The 21,541-nt window shown below is 39.6% G+C and overlaps 2 protein-coding genes across 3 annotated transcripts; one reads left to right on the top strand and one right to left on the bottom strand.

Moving 5' to 3' along the window:
* Positions 1-927: 927 nt before the first annotated feature.
* LOC116067247 (receptor for retinol uptake stra6-like) lies at positions 928-14,661 on the top strand. Of its 2 annotated transcripts, none has more exons than XM_035999227.1 (18): positions 928-1,227; positions 2,311-2,377; positions 3,792-3,877; positions 3,967-4,106; positions 4,649-4,815; positions 5,561-5,668; positions 6,346-6,413; positions 6,569-6,648; positions 7,600-7,661; positions 7,790-7,952; positions 8,050-8,125; positions 9,139-9,272; positions 10,405-10,522; positions 10,627-10,728; positions 11,413-11,576; positions 12,434-12,571; positions 13,358-13,724; positions 13,769-14,661. In XM_035999227.1, exons 1-17 carry the CDS (start codon positions 1,127-1,129, stop codon positions 13,636-13,638), a joined length of 2,055 nt encoding a protein of 684 aa, XP_035855120.1. In that variant the 5' UTR covers positions 928-1,126; the 3' UTR covers positions 13,639-13,724; positions 13,769-14,661. The 2 variants fall into 2 exon arrangements, with proteins under 2 accessions (XP_035855120.1, XP_035855121.1); XM_035999228.1 differs by having other exon boundaries at positions 930-1,227; positions 13,379-13,724.
* A 278-nt stretch (positions 14,662-14,939) lies between these two features.
* Positions 14,940-21,325, bottom strand: LOC116067246 (immunoglobulin superfamily containing leucine-rich repeat protein 2-like). Its single transcript, XM_031323618.2, has 2 exons — positions 21,123-21,325; positions 14,940-19,056 (listed from the first exon to the last, which is right to left on the bottom strand). Exons 1-2 carry the CDS (start codon positions 21,279-21,281, stop codon positions 16,897-16,899), a joined length of 2,319 nt encoding a protein of 772 aa, XP_031179478.1. The 5' UTR covers positions 21,282-21,325; the 3' UTR covers positions 14,940-16,896.
* Positions 21,326-21,541: the final 216 nt, after the last annotated feature.

The raw sequence follows: 21,541 nt of genomic DNA on the forward strand, positions 1-21,541 counted from the left end.
CGTGTAAAACGATCCACATTCTCATTTCGGCCTTTCCTAAGCTCTTTTCCCACAAAGGTTGCCCCTGTTTAAATGAAAGATTTCCACGTTATTATAAGATTAGTCTCTTAAGTAACAGGCAGCGAGAGGCAGCAAGTTTACACCACGAGTCCCATAGAGTGCTTTATTTCAACGTGAATACACCAAACATATGCACTCTATCAGACATTGTGATTGTGATAACATGAAGCAAATCAATATTGTTTCTACTTTTGGTATAGTACTTGAGTAACTGTACTTAGTTACACTCAACCACTGAATAAATGGTACTTAAATCCTATCTTAAATGAATTGTAGTATTGAAGTTAAGTGATGATTTAGAAGATCACATCCAGAAGAAACAAATTAAGTTTAGTTTAGTTTACTAGTTTACACATATACAAATACTACAGATTAATATACTCATAATCAATAAAAGATGTGATGGAGAGATGCAAAAACCCTCAGAGGGACTTAATCCGGGCACTCTCCAATGCATTAGCCAATTAAAAAAGGTAAAAAAAAAAAAAAATACTAAAAAGAAAAGAAAAGACAAGAAAGAGAAAAAAATCCCCCCCAAGAATTACACACAATATCAAATCAACAGAATAAATATGAAAGGTACAATAATATTAGGAGTCACATGGGTTGGTTACAAAGACATTCCATAGGGATAACATTGCACCGACAAAAACAAACAGGTAACAGTTTTCTTAAATTGCACAAGTGTTAGCCACTGAACATCTGTAATTTAAACCAAACTGAAGTTGAGATGTTGGACAGATAGGAGGCCTGAGTTCAACATAACTTAAAGGATCACCAGAGACCACATTGGGTAAGTTTCTTCCTCCACGTCTTCTCTTATTCACTGTGTTGTTGACCCTCTCTCTCCTCTTACTCCCCTCTGTGCAGTTGTTAATCTGTGTTGAGCTCTCAGTTGAACTGGAATGTGTCTGGGTGTTTGGGCCAAACTCTCCTGACACGTTACAGCAGCAGCAGCAGATCACTGAGTGAGGTTACCTAACTAAAAGAAGAGGAGGAGGATCCGGAGTCCTCTGGATCTTTAACCGTCCTGCTTCATCCTGTTTGACACGACTGAACAGCTACGATGAATCAAAGCAAGGTCGAACTTGAGCCTTTTGAATATTCCTACTATGATTATTCAGACTGGTACACGAACAACGCAGAGCCAACCAATCCACCAAAAGAGTGAGTATAAACCTGAAGACAATTTCATGTTTAAGTCAGAACTAAAGGTGTCAAAGGGGGCTGTAGTATTGATTTTATGTACAAGTGCACTTTGGGAAATTGATTAGTTGATTGCTGATAACTTCATAATGGCAGCAAAGTGGTGATTTTAGGTGATTTTACTTGTTACTGTGCTTAATTTGAACATTTTCAAAGATGAAAGCAATTCTGATACCTGCACAGTTAAGTGTGGATTTTACTTGAAACCACAAAATCCAACGTCCCCAAAGTCCCCAAAGTCCCCAAAGTCCCCAAAGTCCCCCGAACCATACCACAATATGGGTCGTTTGTTCCATACCCTGTAATAATAAGAAAGTGGCTTAACGTAAAAGGAAATTCAACCGATAAAATAGATAGTTCAGCTTGGGTTCGGACGAAAAGATGTGGTAGGAAGAATTCAGTGGTGTTCAAACTTTTTTTACTGATTTGCCCCATTTGTAATATGTTTTTAGTCAAGTACCCCTTGACCAGAATATTTTTGGTAGTAAAAGAAAAGCATATATAAAGTAATGTAATGTAATTGTATTTAAACAGGGACAATGTACAATTAAATATTAACCTTGTATAAGAACAAGGAGAGATGCATTGTACCAAGTTGTAGCACAATTGCTATTCTCGGCCCGTAGTCCCTGGGCAGGTAGGTGAAACAATACATATACTATAAAAGTGAAGTACAAAACATCAGAATATACAATTTTACAAACACATTCACACCTAATTTACAATAATGTGCAAAATTGCATCAATAAAATTATCATGGGCTCACTCGTTCCCACATCCTAAAACCTATGAGCTATGCAATCAAAATCTTTCCGACGGCATCGGAGCAATCCCGGAAGTGGAATGTTGTGGATATAGACCATGATTAATGTAATAAAGAACTAATCAAATCATGTGGATCACTTATTCAATAGCAAGCATAGTTATCAGCTGTGCAAATAATAAATCAACAATTTTAACAACATGTATCTGTTTATTATTGGTTTACAGATTTTTGCCAATAATTCAGCTTGTTTATTTTAATGTGTTGCCTCTTTGTCACAGAGTTATTTCACCATGTGACCCCACAGTGGACGACAAGCTCTTCCACGTATGCATGCTGTCAATATCTGTAAGTATACTCAAGTTAAAAAAAAAATCGACTGCAGGCCTACATTTGCAAAGTAAAAGCACATTTTGTTGGGTGTAGATGTAGATTAGACCACAGTCTTTTTTACATCTGATAGGATTTGTGCTTTTAGATGCTATAGTACAGAAAGTGTATGTAACCTATGACCGAAATAGTCATATATTCTGTCATTGTGTTACTGATGGATGGAATTACAGTTAAAATGACCATTTTTCCCCTACAATGTCTTCCTAGGTAAAGCATGAGCGAAATACAGTGACTGTGTATTGTGTCCTGAAGTTTTTACATCTTCCATCAAATCCTTCAGTGTTTTTTCTATGAATCCGTCAGCACGCTTTACCTCAGGCAGACGTTCAATATAATGATGATTTACCCAATTATAAATGGAGGCCACGTCAGAAAACTCCTCATACTGTACACACAGAATGGACATTGACCTATTTAAGAAAAAACAATGTGTACAAACTGTGACAGCTGGGTCACTGCAGCTGATCAAAAATAACAAGACGTAGTCTGAAGAAAGTTCAGAAATTAGGTTCTTTTTTCAAGACACTCATGAACAATTCGCCGCTGTACCCCAATTTCCAATTGCATCTACAAAGTTGCTTTGTTATTCACGTAGTTTCCATGAGATACTGTAGCTGGCAAACACTTTGAAAAATGTAATTTAGTATTGACTAGAAAAGTTCAAATTATTGGGCCTAAAGGAGGTACAGTACAGTATGACTTAAATAGTTACTTATACGAGTTATGTAGCGATATCGACCAATCAGCTGGTGACGTGCCAGACAAAAATTTGCAGCAGCAAATTAAGACAATAATATATAATAATATTATAATAATAATAATAATAACTTTATTTATATAGCACCTTTAAAAACAGAGTATACAAAGTGCTATGACAGACAAGCAAGGCAAAAATGTTTAAAGTAGCCTAAGGTTACAAAAAAGGGTATCACGTATCTAAGTTGAGCACGTTTTGGTTTCAGATTCACGTTTAAATAGAGATAAACCTATTCCTATTATTTCAGTGCAAAATACAAATAACAGAATCTTTGAATCAGTTTAAACAAGCAGAATCTTCTTTCCATAAAACTAACATGATGAAACCTGTCTAGATGAGAATGTCGTTTAACTCAAAGTCCACTTACTAGCTTTTGACCCCACACTTTTAACCACATGTCACAATCTATTTTGTGATGATGTGAGCAAATGTCTAAACCTGTCAACATTTTCAGGCAGCAGCTGAGACTGACAAAGGGCTCCCTTTCAGGAGGAAACAGTGATAAGATTTGGTTGATGCACCAATCTATTTTATTCCAATATGTATTGTGCAAAGATATACTGTTATAACCCTAACACAGGTCCTGATAATTTTACTTTACTTGCCCTGTAGCTGGTGGTCATGTTAATCCTGGCAGCTCTCACCAGGAAAAACAAACTCTGCCAAGGATTTACAAGAGGATCCTCCAGTATCTTCAGGTGACTATTGGGAAGTCTAGGCATACATGGGACGTAAGACTGCAGGTTTGTCTCATATTAACTTAATGTTCCTGTTCCTGATCTCACAGTCCAGTCAACTTCCTGGACCAGACTCAGAAAAAAGGCCTGATCATGGCTGTTTTTGGGCAGGTATTTAGCAAGCTGTCAATGCTCGTGATCGCCCCAGACCCTCTGCCTTTCTCTAAAGATACTCCAGCGGACATTAAAGGTGGACATTTGGATGTTTAATTTGTACTGAAAAACAGAGCTGCATTTAAAGGCTACAATTTGTCAAGAGTTGTTGTCGAAATTGTATTTGCTATTGTGCTTTGAGGATTACATTCATGGTTCAAAAGAGATATTTTTAGATCATTGTAATTGAAATTCTCAGAATGCGCAGGTACACGGAGTAATCTGTTTTTAATTCATTTTTGAAATGACTCGTAGCTTTTTAACATATTATGTTAAGATTAATTCACATGATAAGTAGTAACATAAACTGTGACAGTGATATAATCGCATGCAAATTCTACACATAGTGGCTTTAATTTAAGTTTAGGGACCCTGACTGAATGTAAATAACAGTTTGATGATAAAATATGTCAAATGTGTCAAAGGTTAGTACTATAGTTATAGTTATAGTTATAAGATACTTTGGAAATGGGGCAGGACTTCAGGTCCCTCTTTTTTGTTTAGTCAATATTAAGTATCCCATGAGAGGTCGCACATCAGGGAATAATACATCCCTTTCTTTTATCCCTTGTTTTTCAGAGTACATGAAGATAATCGCCATCTTCTACTATCCTGTCCTGTATTATCCTCTGTTGGTCTGTTGCACTCTGCAGCACAAAGCAGGTTACGTGTTCGGGACGCTGCTCTCCTTCACTCACTTCGTGGTCCTGGTGTGGCAGAAGTTCGACTGTCCAGTGACTCCAGAGGTGAGACACCAACAACATCTCAATGTAACTGGTGTATATCCATGACGTTTAACTTCCGGGATTGTTAAAACAACTTTTGAACATGCACATGTTCCACCAAGACAAGTTCCTTCCCAAGGCTATTTTGCAGCGGCACCGTGGCTCCGTCTGTCGCATATTTATTTAATTTATTTTTATTTTACCTTTATTTAGCCAGGAACAGACTCATTGAGATTAAAAATCTCTTTTTCAAGGGTGTCCTGGCCAAGACAGGCAGCAGTTCAACCACACATACACACAAACACGAAATACACAAAAACACTAAAAACATAAAACAACTGAATCAGCAAATCCCTCAAAGTCTACCACAATCCTAAACGCATCAGGCAAAAATATCCACAGCCAGATGTGGCTGCCTCCAAGTCAACCAACATCCTCTTAAAAGCGACCAATGAGACCAACTAATCAGACTCATTACATTTCATGGATCTCTGTAACGTGTTCCAGATAGAGGGAGCAGCAAACTTAAACGTCTTAATTTTTTTTTGCACAGCCCAAGATGATTGTGATTGGTTTAAACAAATAATAGTACAATAGTACCAATAAACCAGAGCACGTTTAACTGTAGAGGAACGTCTGGCAATGCGAGACTATAATGTAACAACACTCAAACCATGGTGAAATAAAACCACAACTGTTTTCGGGAGGATTCTAAGTGAATTGATTCTTCAAAACATTCAATTTCTTTCTATTTTTTTCCTCACAGATCTATAAGTACTACGCTCTGCTTGCAAGTCTGCCTCAGCTGGCCTGCCTTGCATATCTCTGTGTCCAGTTTTCTTTGCTGTTTGTCAAAGGACCAAAGACTGACGAGGTGAGAAAAGTTCAGCCAGTACAAAACTACCATTTGTTCTCTGATATAAGTGTAAATACCAACATGTAAACTAATCTCTGGTGCAACTGAAGCAAGAAAAACATGAATTTCAACTATGTAAAACAGAACCATGATTACTGTAAGCAGCTTGTGCAGAACAGAGTGGGTTTAACTCAGCGTCCTTGAGCAGATTATGACGAGGGAGTTGCTATTTTTTTCCCTTTCAAACATATTAATACAACAAACAGAGTTTTTGTTTTAACAGCAGGTTTAATCTGTCTACAGTTTTCATTCATAATTTAGAAGAGAAATCCTTGTGATGAGAGTCACCGAATAAGCAATAAAACCAGCACTTTCAGTCACTAATCTATATTTTCTGGTATTTTTATTTATGCTTGTTAAAAACAAATTGTTATTGCTCATCCACTGAGAATGAGGATTTTCTTTTTAGGCCACGATTAACAAGAATGGGCAGTATCAAGACTCCAAATCATTCAGAATATAACAGACAATAATGTTTCTCATACTGAAATGATGCTGAGTCTCTTTAGTAAGGTTTTTCACTGTAAATCATTATGGAAATTAAACCCCTGACCTTCTACTAATAACACCCTCTCATACAGTGACTCATCATAAAGTGATCATTTGATGTGAAGTCTGATTCCCTCTGCTCACAGGACCTTGACAGCAGCTACTACACCAAATATGTGAAATTACTTCTCAAGAAAAAGTCCTCAAATGCCAGGTGAATGGAGATTAAGTGGGGTTTTTTTTAATGTAATTTGATAATATAGATTGTTAAATAAGGTACAGAAGTCATCTTTCTTAAAATTTATAGAAAGATCATTCATACTGCATGCGGCTAACATGATATGTTCTCTGTGATTATATATGTTGTAGCTCTTTAACGACAGACAAACCAACGCTGGCAGAGAGAATACTGGAGGTGCCTAAGAGTTATATCTATATACCAGAAAAAGGTGTGAGCATACTCATACAAGTAGAGATTTTTAAATATTATTTTTTTTATCTATGTCCGCTCAGTGAACAGTACACATGTTAGTCCCTAAGGGTGCATTCACACCAAATCAGGCGTGATTAATGTAGGGTTGTGCAGCAGTGTGGGAGTGTCACTTAAATAGCCCCTTTTTGTCTCCGTTGTGTTTCCCATGCTGCTAACATTTAGCCATGCTGCTAGTATGCAGGGGATTGTCTATCTGCATCGACTAAGAAGACACATTTACTTTCAATAACCAGAATGTGAGGCCTATCATTTCAGTGTAAACTGCTGCACAAGGCCAAATTGAGTGACTTCATGTGAAAACAGTGTTGCAAGCTCGTTTTTATTTCGAATGAAAGTAGCAGCACTAACTCCAAAAGTCACTAAAAATCACCAGATGATGCTCATTTGCATATTGGTGGCGCCATTGCGTATCATTTGCATAAAGCTTCGTGGCTGTGTTGGCTAACTGCCTGCTGCTCATGGCCGAAGGAGAAAGGGAGAGGGAATCGTGCTGTTGGCAGAGAAGCCGTGGACTGCAATTAAATTTAAAATTGAATTTGTCGCTAGTCACTTTTTAGAAATAAAGTCGCTAAGAGGGTCTGAAAAGAGAGGGAGAAAGCTGCCAAGTTGGCAACACTACGTGAAATTTAATGTTAGAGTACGTTGTGCTTTGTCTGATGGTACCACATGTTTTTACGTGATTGGCCACTGCAGCATGACGTTTCAACTTTGTGCCGCAGGATTTTTTCTCCCCACTGGTGCAGACTAAATGCACTACCCACATTCAAAGGACTGGTGTTGATTTGGTGTGAATGCAGCCTAAATCTTTGAAGTCATGCAGTGATGTTGAATCCAAATGACTGAGATAAACTCCACTGTAACAGAAGTGACTGTGAGTTATTCTTCCTTTTCTTTTCTTTCTCTTTAGTGTTTTGTTTTCCACTAAAACTGGCAGTATCAGCATTTGTTGCCCTTGTGGCAATATATCATGTAAGTTGTATGTACACCGCCGTCATGACCTTTACCCTCTTAAATCAGACAAAATATAGTTACTGCTGTCTGCCATTGTGGAGCATAAATGTATCATGTGAATGTGTTCACTGTTCAATGTGTTTCAGATAGCATTGTTGTTAGTCGTCCTGGTAGTCCCCACTCTTCATATTGTCCGTGCTGGTATCGATGAAAACATGTACTTCCTGTTACTGGGCTTTGGGATCGTCCTGTCAGACGACAGGATGGAGGTCGTCAAAATTCTGACCTTCTATACCTGGCTGCTGGAAGGTATGTGGGGCTACAACAACAAACAAAATCTGGGAGTGTGTCGTTATAAAACAATTGCCTAATTTTTATTTTTTTTCCCCTCCATGTTGTTTGTTAGTGTGTTTCCTCTGTGCAGTGACCCTGTCTTGTTTGGTCAGTCTTATCATGATCATGAGGTCCATGATACTTCACAGGTACGTGCAGTAAAACCTTGGTGTTTAACCATTATCATAAATTGTCTATCTGCCTGGTTTGATGAATAAACAAGACTTTCATTTATAGGTTTACTTTGTACCATCACTGCATGAGTCAGTGCCCCACTTGGGCCACCCTAGTCAAAAAAGTCTGGACACGACACTGAGGAGTCACTGGTTACAGAAGAAGCTCTTTTATAGACCCAATCACAATGTTTGCTTACAATTACTTCCGGGTAGAAAACCCCAGTGTCCTGTACATACAATTTAAAGGCGCTGAGCAAACAGGGATGAGGAACAACTGGATATTCTCTCATCTCATTTTCACTAACATTAGGTTGGAGACCTAATTTACCTGTTGGGCCATAGACTTAAGAAAATGACAACACACAAACTAGCAGTCAGTATGACCGCCGGTGGTGAGATGTTGCTGTTAGTAATATTTGGTTTATCAAAGATGCTAGCAAAATACCACAGTACATTAAATCAGCACAGGTCGGACTTCTGTGTTTAACTATATATCTTGAAACGTTACGGTTACAGAATTAAACAGGTTTGCTGATTTCACATATCTCCGCAATTACAAAAAAATACAAGTATCAACATATATTCACCTTATAAAGTTAATATGGTTACATGGTGAAAGTGGTGGCAAACAGTTGCCTATTTACACATCCTGTAGACACAGAAAAAAATTATATTTATTTGGAGTCTTTTGTTTTTTCGCTCTGCTTTGGTTTTTTTAGCTCTGCTTTGGTCTTTTTGGTCACCAACCGATGAGAAAAATATCTGCTACGTGGTAACACAATTTTAAGCTATGTGATTGGATGTTCCTACATGCAATGCTCTCTGGGACTTTGTGAATCAGTTTTATTTCAGTGTTTCACGGTTTGCACTGATAATTCAACCAGTTTCATGTCCATCCAAGTGTTGGAAACAGCCAGTCACTTCACATTTGATCTCCTCTCCTTCTCTTGAGATTGAGATGCATCCCTTGTTTTAATTTGTTTCAGGTCAAACCTGAAAGGACTGTATAAGGGAGACATTTACAGCATTTATAACAGCCAGAAGACCATCCATCCTTCTAAACCTGGTATTGTCTGTTGGATGGGTTTGACAGGATACCAGGCTGCGATCGTCTGCCTCGGTGAAGCTCAAATACACAGAAAAATACACACAAATTCTTACTTTATTGAAGGAAAATGCTGGTAATATTCTATAGTTTTCTTATTGTACACACATCTCATAAAGAGACACACACCAACAGTGAATTAATCCCACTCGTAGGATCAATTGAAAGGATACTGCATAGCACACTCAAAACGTTTTCAGACCCCTTTACTTAGGCTAAAATTGTCACAACATCAGTCCACATTTAATAAGCCAAAATGTCAAAGCAAAAACAAAGCTTGCACTTTTGCTCTGATATGCATTGTCTGTTGTGAGACCTTACATACACAGCTGTGTAAGTCTTTTCAAATGATGTCCAATCATTTAAATCTACCCCAGGGGGAATTCAATCAAAGATGATCAAGAGAAATGGGATGCACCTGAACTGGGGATATATTAGGGAAAAAGTGAATTTAAAGGCAGCAACCTAACAAAATGTGGAAAAAGTGAAATAGTCTGAATACTTTCTGAATACACTGTATCTAGCTAAAGCCTGAAAGCTTCTTCCTCTGTGCCATAGAGCTCCATTGTTGTCCAAAAACTATTAAAAACACAGATCAGTGAGCCACACTGTTGCACCAGCATTAACATGAACACACACACTGTAGTTTATTTTGACCACACACCGTCCTGCTGCCACAAATACTACCTAGAGCATCAAATGTGGATTAATTCGCCGCTGAAATTAGTCCCCAACAAATGCTTTTGCAATGTCATCCTGTTTGAGTAACATTTGATGAAAACTACAGTGACCAGCTGTTTTAGGAAATGAATCATCCTTTAAAAAAAATGAAAATGTATATTTTTGATCTGTGTTTACAATGTACATCTTCGGGCACAAATGGTTTACGGGGCTGAATGCAAAAGAAAGAGATTATAAATTGAACAGTATGCAGAGACAGACTTTTGTATTTCTGTATTTTTTGACAATATATAACAAAAATATAGAATAATGTCAGCCTTATCCTTTTAGTTAATGCTAGAAGTCAAGAATGAAATAAGAGAATCCATTCCTCAGCTGTTTTATTAAAGAATGCTTTGAAGAAAAATGAAAATACCCTTTGGAAATGTGTTTAGAAAAATGGCCTGTTTCTCTGTTGTGTCGGCAGGAATGGTTATTCAGACTGTCGTGTTTTTCATCTGCTTCTTGTTCCTGGTGTTTTTGATCATTATCCCTGTTTTTTACGGCCGCAATATCATCGTTTTTGAAATCGCTGGGAAGGCATGGTGAGTCAGCAACCTTTATCTCTTTTTTAAATTTTATGATTAATTATCAAAACAGAGACTATATTTAATATCTTTTTTCATTTTCCATCTTTTTGATGTCTCAGGCCGGGCTGGGTCACACTGATCCTTGTTACAGCGCTTCAACATGTGACTGCTAAGTTTGCTTTTATCAAAAAAGAAGCTGGTACGACTGACTTGAACAACAGGTATGATGCTCATTAATGTGTGGAGTGATAATAAGGGAATTAATGCTTTATGGATGAATCCCTTGTCATTGTTTTTTTGGCTGCTGATCAGAAAAAGATTACATTTTCAGGATGAGACCTCCCAGGTATTTATTATAATTTGTGCTGTTTTACAGAGTAAATGATTAATTTATCTTAAAAAAGAATAAATACATTCCGTATATATGCACTTTTCAACTCTGCTACTCCACTATCTTAACGGCTTCATTCCCAGCGCTGCAGGTTTGTTCCATCCCAAAACTGGAAAACAGGACTTAAATATTAGAGAAATCACATTTTTTCACTGGGATATTATAATGATTTGATTGCTAATTATGGGTGTTGCAGGGGGACACTAGTCCACACATAGCCTACAAAGGTATTTTTAAAAATCAGGCTTTCCTTCTTTAATTTCTGCATTGCTCCCATCATAATTACTACGGCCACTAGATGGCGCCAACACTATAAACATAAATATGTCGTAATTGCTGCTTGAACAAACAACTTATGTGGGTGTTTTTTTGGGGAAGGACAGTCTCCTTGTCACAGGCTGAATAGTACATATAATGCCAAGTAAATTGATCTAAAATCAGTGGTGTGCCCCTTTACCAGAATACAGAAAAATAATACAAACATCATTAAACCATATTTTATGGGGATTTCCAGAGAGAGTCTGTTCCTCCTGACGTACCTGCTGTTCCTGATCAACACCCTGGTCGGACTGGTAGTCGCAATATGGAGAATGGTGATAACAGCTTTGTACAACATCGTCCATCTTGGTCGTATTGACATCAGTCTTCTGCACCGCACTGCAGAGTCCTACGACCCAGGTATAAGCTACTCTTTTATAGTTCTTAAACAATGGAATCCTATTGCAAAGAGGAATAAAGCCCTATTCACACAGGATTAGTATCGTCTGGGGAACTCGTGTAATTTAGAAATTACCCTCCCACATTTTGTGTGTCGCGCATTCGCATGGGATAAGTAAAGCCTGCTTTTACTTGAATTTCCTGACATATCTGTACCCCGAGAGTTGGCTACCCGGAGTTGCACGGAGGACGGCCTGGACGAGGCCGCCGCACCGCACTTGGGTCGGGGTTCTGTATCGATTTGTGCCAGGCTCGGTAGAGGTTAACAGAGGCGCATACCTTATCCCTGCCACGGCGGCACCAACACAGCATCACCGCCAGCCATCGGACAAAGCCGTGGGGAGCACGTCGACTCAGGGCCGGAGGTTTCCGGTTGGGCAGTGGTCCAGATTAGGTTGGCCATGAAAGGTGGCGTTCGCAGCCTCCCGCGATCCAATATCCGTTTTTGCGAGGGATAAAAAGGCGCATAGGAAACAAAATCAAAGACATGTTGATTCGCACGGGACTAATATTATCACAGGACCTCTGTTTTTGCCGGAATATGGTAGGTCATTTGCAAGGGAATTTTTATTTCACAAATTACAGACATCGCACGGGATTAAGATCACAGCCAACCTCCGTAATTATTACAAATAACTAGAGGTCACCAGGTAATACTAATCCTGTGCGAATAGGGCTTAAGATATATCAAGCTTCAGGTACAGACACTACTTGTTAACTTAATTACTAGTTTTGTACCTAAATATCAATCGTCAGGCCACTTTTGGCCATGGTTAGTCGGACTTTTGCCATGCCCTGTGACCTTTGACCCCATCCAGCCTACCGGTACTACGCCCAATCCCTGAAGGTGGAGGTCAGCCAGTCACACCCGGTGATGAAGGCTTTCTGTGGGCTGCTGCTGGACATAATGATCGAAGGCGGCAGAGTTGGACAGAAAATAAGAGACGCAGAGGAAGGTAGAGACCCTGAATTACAAACACACACACACAAACAAATGAGCTTTCGATTTCGATAGTCAAAATCGCAGGATCAGCAGGATTCTCCCAGTATGTTTTTCTCTTTCCACCCTTGGGACTCTCTGGTGCATTCAGGTGCACCTTTTTAAACTCTGAGAAACTCAAACTGTTGCAAAGTACCATCCTGCTTTCTAGTTGCTAGAGTGGCATTGCTGTCCCTGTAGAAAAAAAACATGTTTAAATCACAAATTGAATCGAATCGTGAAACCCTTACTATAAACAGTATACACTATAGCCCATGTAATGCACCCCTGAGGCTGTAATGTTTATTGTAAAGACAACCAAAGTGTTAGAAAGATAGACTTGGTAGTCGACAAATGAAAATGTGGACCTAATGATGGCACTAGATGAAAAGTCACGGAATTACCAAAGTTTACAAAAAACATTGTCTGCACCAAATGTCCCGACAATCCATCCAACAGTTGTCGAACCACAAACGTGAATATGTCTGTACTTAAATTTGTCGAAATCTTTCAATTGATAACGGAAAAATTGAGACCTGCTGGTGGTACTAGATGAAGAGTCAGAGGATCCTCAAAGTCGGTAGCCTTTATCCTCCGTTGATCATGAATGGCTGTACCGAGTGACCAACAGAAAGACTTAGATCTTATAAAACATTGAAAGGGCTATGATTGAAGTTGCAAGATTTTCAAAACATACATCTTTAAAGCGACATGCAGTATATTCATTCATTCCTCAGTGTGGTGTCTCATTCTGCCTTGACAGCCTGCTCCTCCATGCTTTCAGGGATTCAAGAGAATAGGCCGAGCAAGGCGACCAGCCGTCGGAGGATTCGCTGTCGCTGGCAGCTGCTGTACACGCTGGTCAACAACCCGTCCCTGCTGGGCTCCAGGAAGCACTACCAGACACTGCAGACCTCGGAGAGCTTCCTGAACGGGACCCCCAAATGCAGCTCAAAGAAAGGCAGCAAGAAAGAGACTGGCAAGCCTGCTGCCGAGCCAGTCCAGTCCACTGAGACCCCGTCAAACCAAGATAAAACTGATTGAGATCCCTAGTCTATATTGTGTGGTTGGCAGTATACTCCAAACAAAATCCTATTTAGCAAATATGTCGCTAAATCTAGTTATACATGAACAGTTTTTTAATTCTTCTTCACATCATCTAATGCCGTTTTTAAAAATTCTCGCTTTCTACAGTATCTGCACAGAGCAACTACAATATGGTTAAGATTAGAGAAAGATCGTTGTAACGGCACATAAACCATAGTTAACGTATGGTTAGAGTTAGGCAACTTAAACATTTGGTTAAGATTAGGGAAAGCTTGTGATATTGGGCTTGGTGATCAATGCCAAATGCAGAGCTGTGTTATTTGGTTACAAACCTGCCATTTTGTTTTTGTGTATGAATGCGCCCAGTGTGATCTTGTTTGGAGTATACTGTGTACTCTCATTGACATAATGCTAGATTTTTACACAGTCCAGATGAGGACACAAGAATAAACTAAAAAGTCAGTCAAGGTTTATCCAAAGAGTCTTTAATGAAGGTTAAATTAGGCCTCGGGTTAATGCAGTTACTGTACAGTTTGTCGACGCATGCTGGTTCTCAATGTGTTCTCAGTGCACCATGCAATTTAATGACGTTCGAGGGGGTTTGTAAATGTATCAACCAAGAAAGAACTATGCAATTTCTCATTTAAAGCAAAGACATGAAAATCTCTGGAGTCACAATAATTTCATACGATATTGTTACTTTTAAGTTACATGCCACTAATTACTGTACATATACTATCTTAATATTATTTGTTAGAGGTTTGTGTGTGCAACAGTTTCTACTTCTATTTAAGCTTCGCTATTATTGTGGGATGAATCATATGAAGAGATATTGAGGTTAATCACATTGCATATTTTCACATAGACAGATCATACTTTTCTGTTACATGATGTATTTTAACGCATATATATATACACATGAATAAACTGTTTTCCTAACGTTTGACAGATACACGCTTGGGCTCAAATAGAAATTTGTGTATATCCCATTTTAAAATTATAATAAAATGTGTAAAGGCATCAAAATGTTTTTCTCTATTATTGAATTGTGTGTAGTGTGTATGAGTTGTACTAATTTTCAGTTACTAAATAGCATTTTAATTTAATCTTTCCCTTTTTATCATCCCACTCATTTTCAGTTACTTGGTTTATTATTTGACCTATTTATTTTTATCATTTAATTTTCATTTGATTAAAGAAAAATCAACACAATAAGAACAACACACTTACTAAGTAACTATTTTTAATCTAAAGGTGTTGAGAGAAAAAGGGAGACAGATAGATGAGCAATCATAGAGTATTCCTAAAACTTTATTGAGGCACATAGGATGAGGAGAGTTAGAGAGGATATTTAAACACTTTGGTAAATCCTACTACTTCCTTTATTACAGGGGTATAAAACAGAAAAGAAAGACAAACAAAGACCCAAAGTTACTCTTCAAGTCAAGAGTATTTTCACAAGAGACGGCATACTGCGACTCACAACGACAGGCAGCATGCAGGTCTAATACTGTACATACACCAGGGTGACCCAGATACAACAAGGCAATAACTTCAGCACTCAGAAGTGCTTGTACTGTTACACACTGCATTAGACTCGGGGGATAGTATTGTCCACATTTTGACCGGCAACATGAAAACAGTTATCTTCATAGGAATGTTCACAGTATAACTGGACAACAAGCTCATAGCTGCAGGACACAACTGTTCTCTTTGAAACAACACAGTTTTACATTTTACATTTAAATTCCCGTATGACAGGATTACGTTTCTGTATTTTAGATTGCACTCCTACTAAGACAGCACAGATTTACTGCAAGTAGTTTAAAGCAGAATATAGGTACATTTTAGTTACAGTTAACCCATTTACTACTTCCTACATGTAGTTGACATACAGTATTTCCTAATAAGTTAGCTATGCAAGCTTTGTTACATTTAATTCAACGCATCTTTTTTTGCTGTCCAACCTCGTTAGTCCTCATCCTGACGCCAGTTGGCAGAAATCAGGGCATTTCTTTTGCGTCCATCAACTTTTTACTCATTAGCAATTTATTAGGAACAGGTTTTAACAAAGATGCTCTTAATAAATAGACAGAAGCAATAATTATGTTTATAATGACCTGTTCTCTCCTCCAATACATTTCATTATACCGACCCTGTGTTAACCTACATATGACTAATACAAATTATAACTGAAACATTTTGCAACATTGTTTTCTGGCAGAAACTTCCATTTCTTCCTCGAGGAGTTTGCTTTGTTGATAAAAAACGAATGTTTGAAAGAATTTAGGACCCCTTTATTGTTTATTTCAGGGTTGACTTTATCGTCTCCAGGAACATTTTGCCAGCTAATCAAACTGAACGCTGCTACACAATTTTGCAGCTGTATGATCGATGGTCTCTCACTGTGACAAATTACACACAAAAAGCACAAATGAACAGCCTGTTTACTGTTTCATTATAACCCTGATTAGGACGTTATATTCTTTTCTAAAAATTCCTTTCTTCTGCATTTCTATCATTCAAGTATAATTTAAAACAGATTTTACAGAAATTTGGTCGATAGTTGGACCGAAGAACATGGGCAGATACAGAAATATTTTACAGGGGTATTTTTGAACGTTTTTGTTACTTATGAACTACTGTACTTCCTTAAATATATTGGAAAAATATCTGGTTCATGCATCCCATGATTGTCTATCACTATGTGTATTTTGGTACAGATCTGGATCCAGAATTGTACAGCTGTGTTTAAGGTGCATACTTTCTGTGTGCTTTTTAGTAAGCCAACTAAAGCTGTTGTTTACCCCCGTTTCCAGTCTCTGTGCTAAGCTAAGATAACCAGCTCTCTAGCGTTGTTTATGAAAGTTGTTTTTCAGAACTGTACATAAATGCATCACAAATTGCCTATTTTGAAAGGATATATCCAGCAACAAAACAAAATATGGGCAACAAGGTGAACACAGCCTAGTTCAGCTTTCACTAGAATCTCTGGAAAAAACAAAATGTCTGGAAAACATCCACTGACAATTGATAGAGCCTTGCAGCTGGTAGCCTGTCTAGTGACTGAATGATGCAGCTGTGCAAGTAAAGCAAATGTATTTTGAGTCTTGTCAGATCACTGTGGAGCAAAGCAATATGTCTGGGCTGCCTTTGCACTGCTACAGGGAACCTAAACCATCGGCGCAAACTGAAAAATGATCCTGTTCTACCCTTTAACCACATGCAAAAGTAAACTGCAAACAATGTCAATAGTTACTGATTTGGATATATGTAGTTGCTTGTAATATTCACTGCTTCAGCTCCCAAAGGTAACCTATCACTATACTCAGATCCGACCTCACAGTTGTCTAAATTCCCCCTGCACTGAGACAAAGAGAAGGACTCAGTCATGATACTTTCTTCTGTATCCGCCTCTTTCTCTCCATCTCTGCTCTCCGTCTCCCCCTCCTCAATGTCCAGCTGGCTGCCGTTAATCTTCCTCTGAGACTCGGTGTGAGGTGCACGGATGTTAAAGTTGGCGGCGAGGTTCCTCTCCATGTGGTACTGGTCTTTGGCCTTCAGGATCAGCTTGTAGGTCTTGCTGCGGTATTTGTACACCAGGTGGAAGCACGTCGCTCCGAGGAGAGGTACAGTGGACACGGTCAGGAGGCAGATGCTGACGGAGATGATGATGAGCAGGTTCGGTACCCTCCTCCTGGTGGTGAACAGCACCTGGACCTCACAGTCCTCCCCTCTGTAGGTCAGACAGAGGGAGTAATTTGTGCCGGGGTGCAAACCGCTGAACAGATACGTGTTGACGCCCTCTTTGATCCTCGACCACTGCACAGCTGAGTGTTTGTGGTCGGCAGTGACGCACAGATACAAGCCATTTGAATTGACTTTTTCGGCAACATCTGAAAGGCCGTGACGCTCTTCACTGTCAGCGTTGACGTTCTCATCAGATGTGGTGGCGGCGTTGGCGGCCCGATTGGCGTTCTTGTCTCTGGGTATGAGAAGGGGATTGAGTCGCGCTGTTGCCTCTGTTTCTGACACCCCCAATGCAATGACGCCAAAGTCAAATGTGTACTGCTTGATATCATCCAGGCTCCCGTTAAAGACATAGCTCGAAATGTATCTTGTGTTAGCCGTAACTCCACATTTACTAACATGCGATGGATACGTTGTTGCCTCCTCGGAAGACTGGATCTCTTCTATGGGCGGGAAAGTGGGTGTGATGTTCATGATGTCTTTTCTCTTTAAATCAGGGATACGCACAAAATCAAAAACAGACGTTTTGTCTGTTTGATGTGTAGATGGGTGGGTTTTAGCGTAAGCAGGTGTTGTGGTCATTTGTTTTACGGATGTTGGTTTAGGTGGAGGCACCACCTCCACTGACACTGAATCTTCGTCTCTTCCATACTCATTCGTGGCCGAGCAGCTGTAATTGCCGCCGTCTTCCTTCCTGAGGTGTGAAATGATAAGAGTCCCATTATTAAAGACTTTGACCGGATTATAGGACAGTAAGGAGTCCTCATCTGATTCTGCCGAGTCATCCTCAGTGAAGGACAAAGCCAGTTCTAGCTTCTGGCTTTTGCTGTGAATATTCCACATGACCAGAGGCTTTGGGTTTCCTGTGAATTCACAAGTCAACACCAACGTGCTGCCCTCGTAGAAAGTCGTGTTGTGGATATTTGGCTCGGTTCGTATTGTCACATTTGTGCCTGTGCACTTTGACTCGGGCATTTTTACGATCACTTCGCCTCTAAGTTTCTGTGGAGTTGCACAAATGATCAAATGCTGGTCCGGGACTGAGATGGTGGCTGTTGTAATCCAGTCTCTGAGCCAGTTGAGGGAGCAGGTGCATGCAAAAGGATTTTTATAAACCTGCAAGTAGGACAAAGACACCAAACCGTCAAACGTCCCTTCAGTTATGGTTATGAATTTGTTGTTGTTGAGTCGGAGGGACCTCAGGTCTTTGAGGTTGGAGAAGGCGTCCCTTGGCAGGTGGACCATCTCGTTGTGGTTCATCTTCAACATATGCAACCCTGTGAGGTTCTGCAGATCCTCCCAAGGAAAGTTTACAATTCTATTGTGGCTGATGTCAAAGTTACGCAGATGAACCAAAGGCGTGAGGGACCCTTGTTCGATAGAGACAATCTCATTGTGGGCCATCCAAAGCGACGTCACCCGGGTGACATTGTCGAAGCTGCCCAGTGGTATCCAACTGATCTTGTTGGCAGAAAGACTCACAGTTGTCACATTAGGAGGCAAACCGTCTGGGATTTCAGTTAAGTCTTTGTAGGAGCATTCAGCAAAATGGCGGCCGTATTTATCTGAGCAGGTACAGAGCTCAGGGCATCCGAGTCCGGCGGTGAAGACTGTGGCGATCCACAAAGTGAAGAAGAGGATGTCTGCGACTGCCATTTTCTGCTCCTGTAAAACAGCGTCACAGTCCATCTATCAGTCAGTGGATTAATCTTGATTTATTTAACAGATGTAATGCAAAGTGATTGTAGAAGAAGAGTAAAAATAGCTATTTAAAATGAAAATATCACACCAAAGCAAAATATAGACTGAGACAGCTTAACTTTAGCCCCATTTGCAGACGATAGAGCACATAATGGAGCCTGTTGACAGACTTTTCATACTCAGAGGCTTATTCACATATTATTTAGAGAATCTTCAAGTTATTTTCAAACATACTGATAGCTTGTAAAGTCCTGACTGTGTTAATGACATTTATAGGAAACAAACTAAGGAAATTTGCAGAGCTGGAGCTTCATTCAGGATGGTAAATAAAAGAAAGGGAGCACAAGAAGTTTCATATAATCCTCTGACCAGATCCTCGTCTGTTTTTAAGGATGACTTCTACTGGCAAACTGACATTGAAAAGGTCGATCCAGACAAATTACAAAAAAACAAAAAAAAAATTTCGCTTCTGGCCACATCTAATCATGCAGATAATTGTGGTCCAGTGGTAGAATTTGCTGAAATGTACATGAAATGACTACTGAATCATCTGCTCATGTTATAATGCAAAAACTTTGAAGATATCTCAGCATCATAAGATAATGTACAAAACAGGTTCTGACTGGAATTGTTAGCTCATGTTAAGGCCATGACCAAATGGCCTGAGGTTTCCTACTCAAGCATATTTCATATTTCCCATGTTGTGTGTACGTTTCTCACTAGGCAGGTGCCAAATGAAATATATTATTCACATAAGACAATAGAGACTGACTTCAGGTTTTCTTCATCACTGCCTCCGACATTTCTGCCTTCAATATTTAGGTAATTATTGGAAATATTGCGATTGAAGACTCCTGACTGTGCCGTCTGTGGATTGCAGAGTAACCTGGAAGTTGTTCCTGGAAATTGATTTTTACTGCAGAATCTTTTAATTTAATCCTTCAATTCGTTTGAGCCATTTCATCTACCTCCAACATACTGAGAAATCTCAGTCACAGATATCACAATACCTACATACATAAAACCCAAACTGTCTGGATGGCTAGAGGTAAGTGATCTTTTCTCTGCATGATATGACTGACCTGTTTACTGGAGGAGAGAGACAGAGCAGCTACTTTTGGTCAATATAAAGATTGCAGAAGCTAGGTACAAATCTAGAGCACCTCCATACAGATGTCCAGCTTTTTGCCTGTTTGGCAGTAAACTAAAAGCTGCTGGACGTCTCCCCAGATCCATATTCTTCATATATGTTTGCATCTATATATACGTAATATTGTCATCCTGATTATCCATATTATAATGTTGCCAGGGGAAAAGGGATCCTATGGTGCTCTTCCTGAGGTTCCTAAGGATAGGAAGTGTTATAAGCTGTACAGATGTGACACCCTCTGATGTGTTTTCAAGCTATATAACTAAAAGGCTCATCCTTAATTACTCATCCTCACACCATCATTCTTCCGTTGATAAAATGATATTCTCTGACTGGCAGTTGTGACTGACAGCTGTGTACAGCCTACTGTGAGGACAGAGGAATACACCCACACACCCTGTGGTGTCTGGGAAAACAGAATACTGGTGCGCAAGCAATTTTACAGCTTATCCTAACAGAGATTACGATTTTCGCTTTGAAGCTCTGAAGATGCACTCGGTTGATAAACTGTCTGAACTGTTTAATTAACAGAGGACACAGTAAAGCTGTGTGTTGTGTCACTGGCAGAAGCTTCTGGTTTTTAAACTACGCAGCAGCCTCTGGTGCTCTGTCCTCGGTGCTGCAAGGCAGCCGCATGTCTGCTCTGTTTGTTTACAGCAGTCTGCTCCGCTGCATGACATGCACACCGCCGGGATTCACTCTTTTAGTCTTTCTATGAAACAAAACAACATATAGGCCTAGATGTCTAATGTCCTGACGCTACCAAGAACAAAGTTCATCCCCGTAAAAAAATACCTCGACGCAGCAGTCGCGCATGAATAATTGCTCCCGGGAGGAAAGAAGATATCCTCACCTCTGCGTTACTGCGTGACAAGCTTACCTGCGTTTTCGTTTTGATCTGTGCAGAGAAAATGTTTCCAGTCAGAGCAGCGCAGGGTACATGCTGGTTCCAAGTCTGAAGAGGAAGAGGAGTCCGTGTGTCTGCTTCTACATGGTGAAAACGTGCGTGTGCGCTGCGGAACTTCTGCTGCTTGTGCATATGTATGTCATACTGAGTTATCTCCCCCTCTCCTCCCCTCCCCTCCTCACATCTCTGGACACAAGAGCATCGGCGTTTTCACAATTTGTTTTAAAGGGGACACGTCCTTCAATATGACTGAGAGGAGGCTGAGGCTGAGAGAAGTGATGGCTGATTGTTTTATATAAGCATAGGCTGCTTATACTATTAATACTAATGCAACGTCTTTTACAACTAAAAAAACTGTATAAATAATAACAGTAACAATGATTTTTTTTATT

This window comes from Sander lucioperca, chromosome 3 (genome assembly GCF_008315115.2).
Source record: "Sander lucioperca isolate FBNREF2018 chromosome 3, SLUC_FBN_1.2, whole genome shotgun sequence".
Classification (NCBI taxonomy): Eukaryota; Metazoa; Chordata; class Actinopteri; order Perciformes; family Percidae; genus Sander; species Sander lucioperca.

What these genes read in the sequence shown, in the direction of transcription:
- LOC116067247 (XM_035999227.1), top strand. Translation starts at nt 1,127, where the DNA reads ATGAATCAAAGCAAGGTCGAACTTGAGCCTTTTGAATATTCCTACTAT. An exon ending in CTATACCTGGCTGCTGGAAG is followed by an intron (nt 7,953 to 8,049) that starts GTATGTGGGGCT and finishes GTTGTTTGTTAG; the next exon opens with TGTGTTTCCTCTGTGCAGTG. An exon ending in AATAAGAGACGCAGAGGAAG is followed by an intron (nt 12,572 to 13,357) that starts GTAGAGACCCTG and finishes CTGCCTTGACAG; the next exon opens with CCTGCTCCTCCATGCTTTCA.
- LOC116067246 (XM_031323618.2), bottom strand. Translation starts at nt 21,281, where the DNA reads ATGCACAAGCAGCAGAAGTTCCGCAGCGCACACGCACGTTTTCACCAT. An exon ending in AGATCAAAACGAAAACGCAG is followed by an intron (nt 19,057 to 21,122) that starts GTAAGCTTGTCA and finishes GCTGTTTTACAG; the next exon opens with GAGCAGAAAATGGCAGTCGC.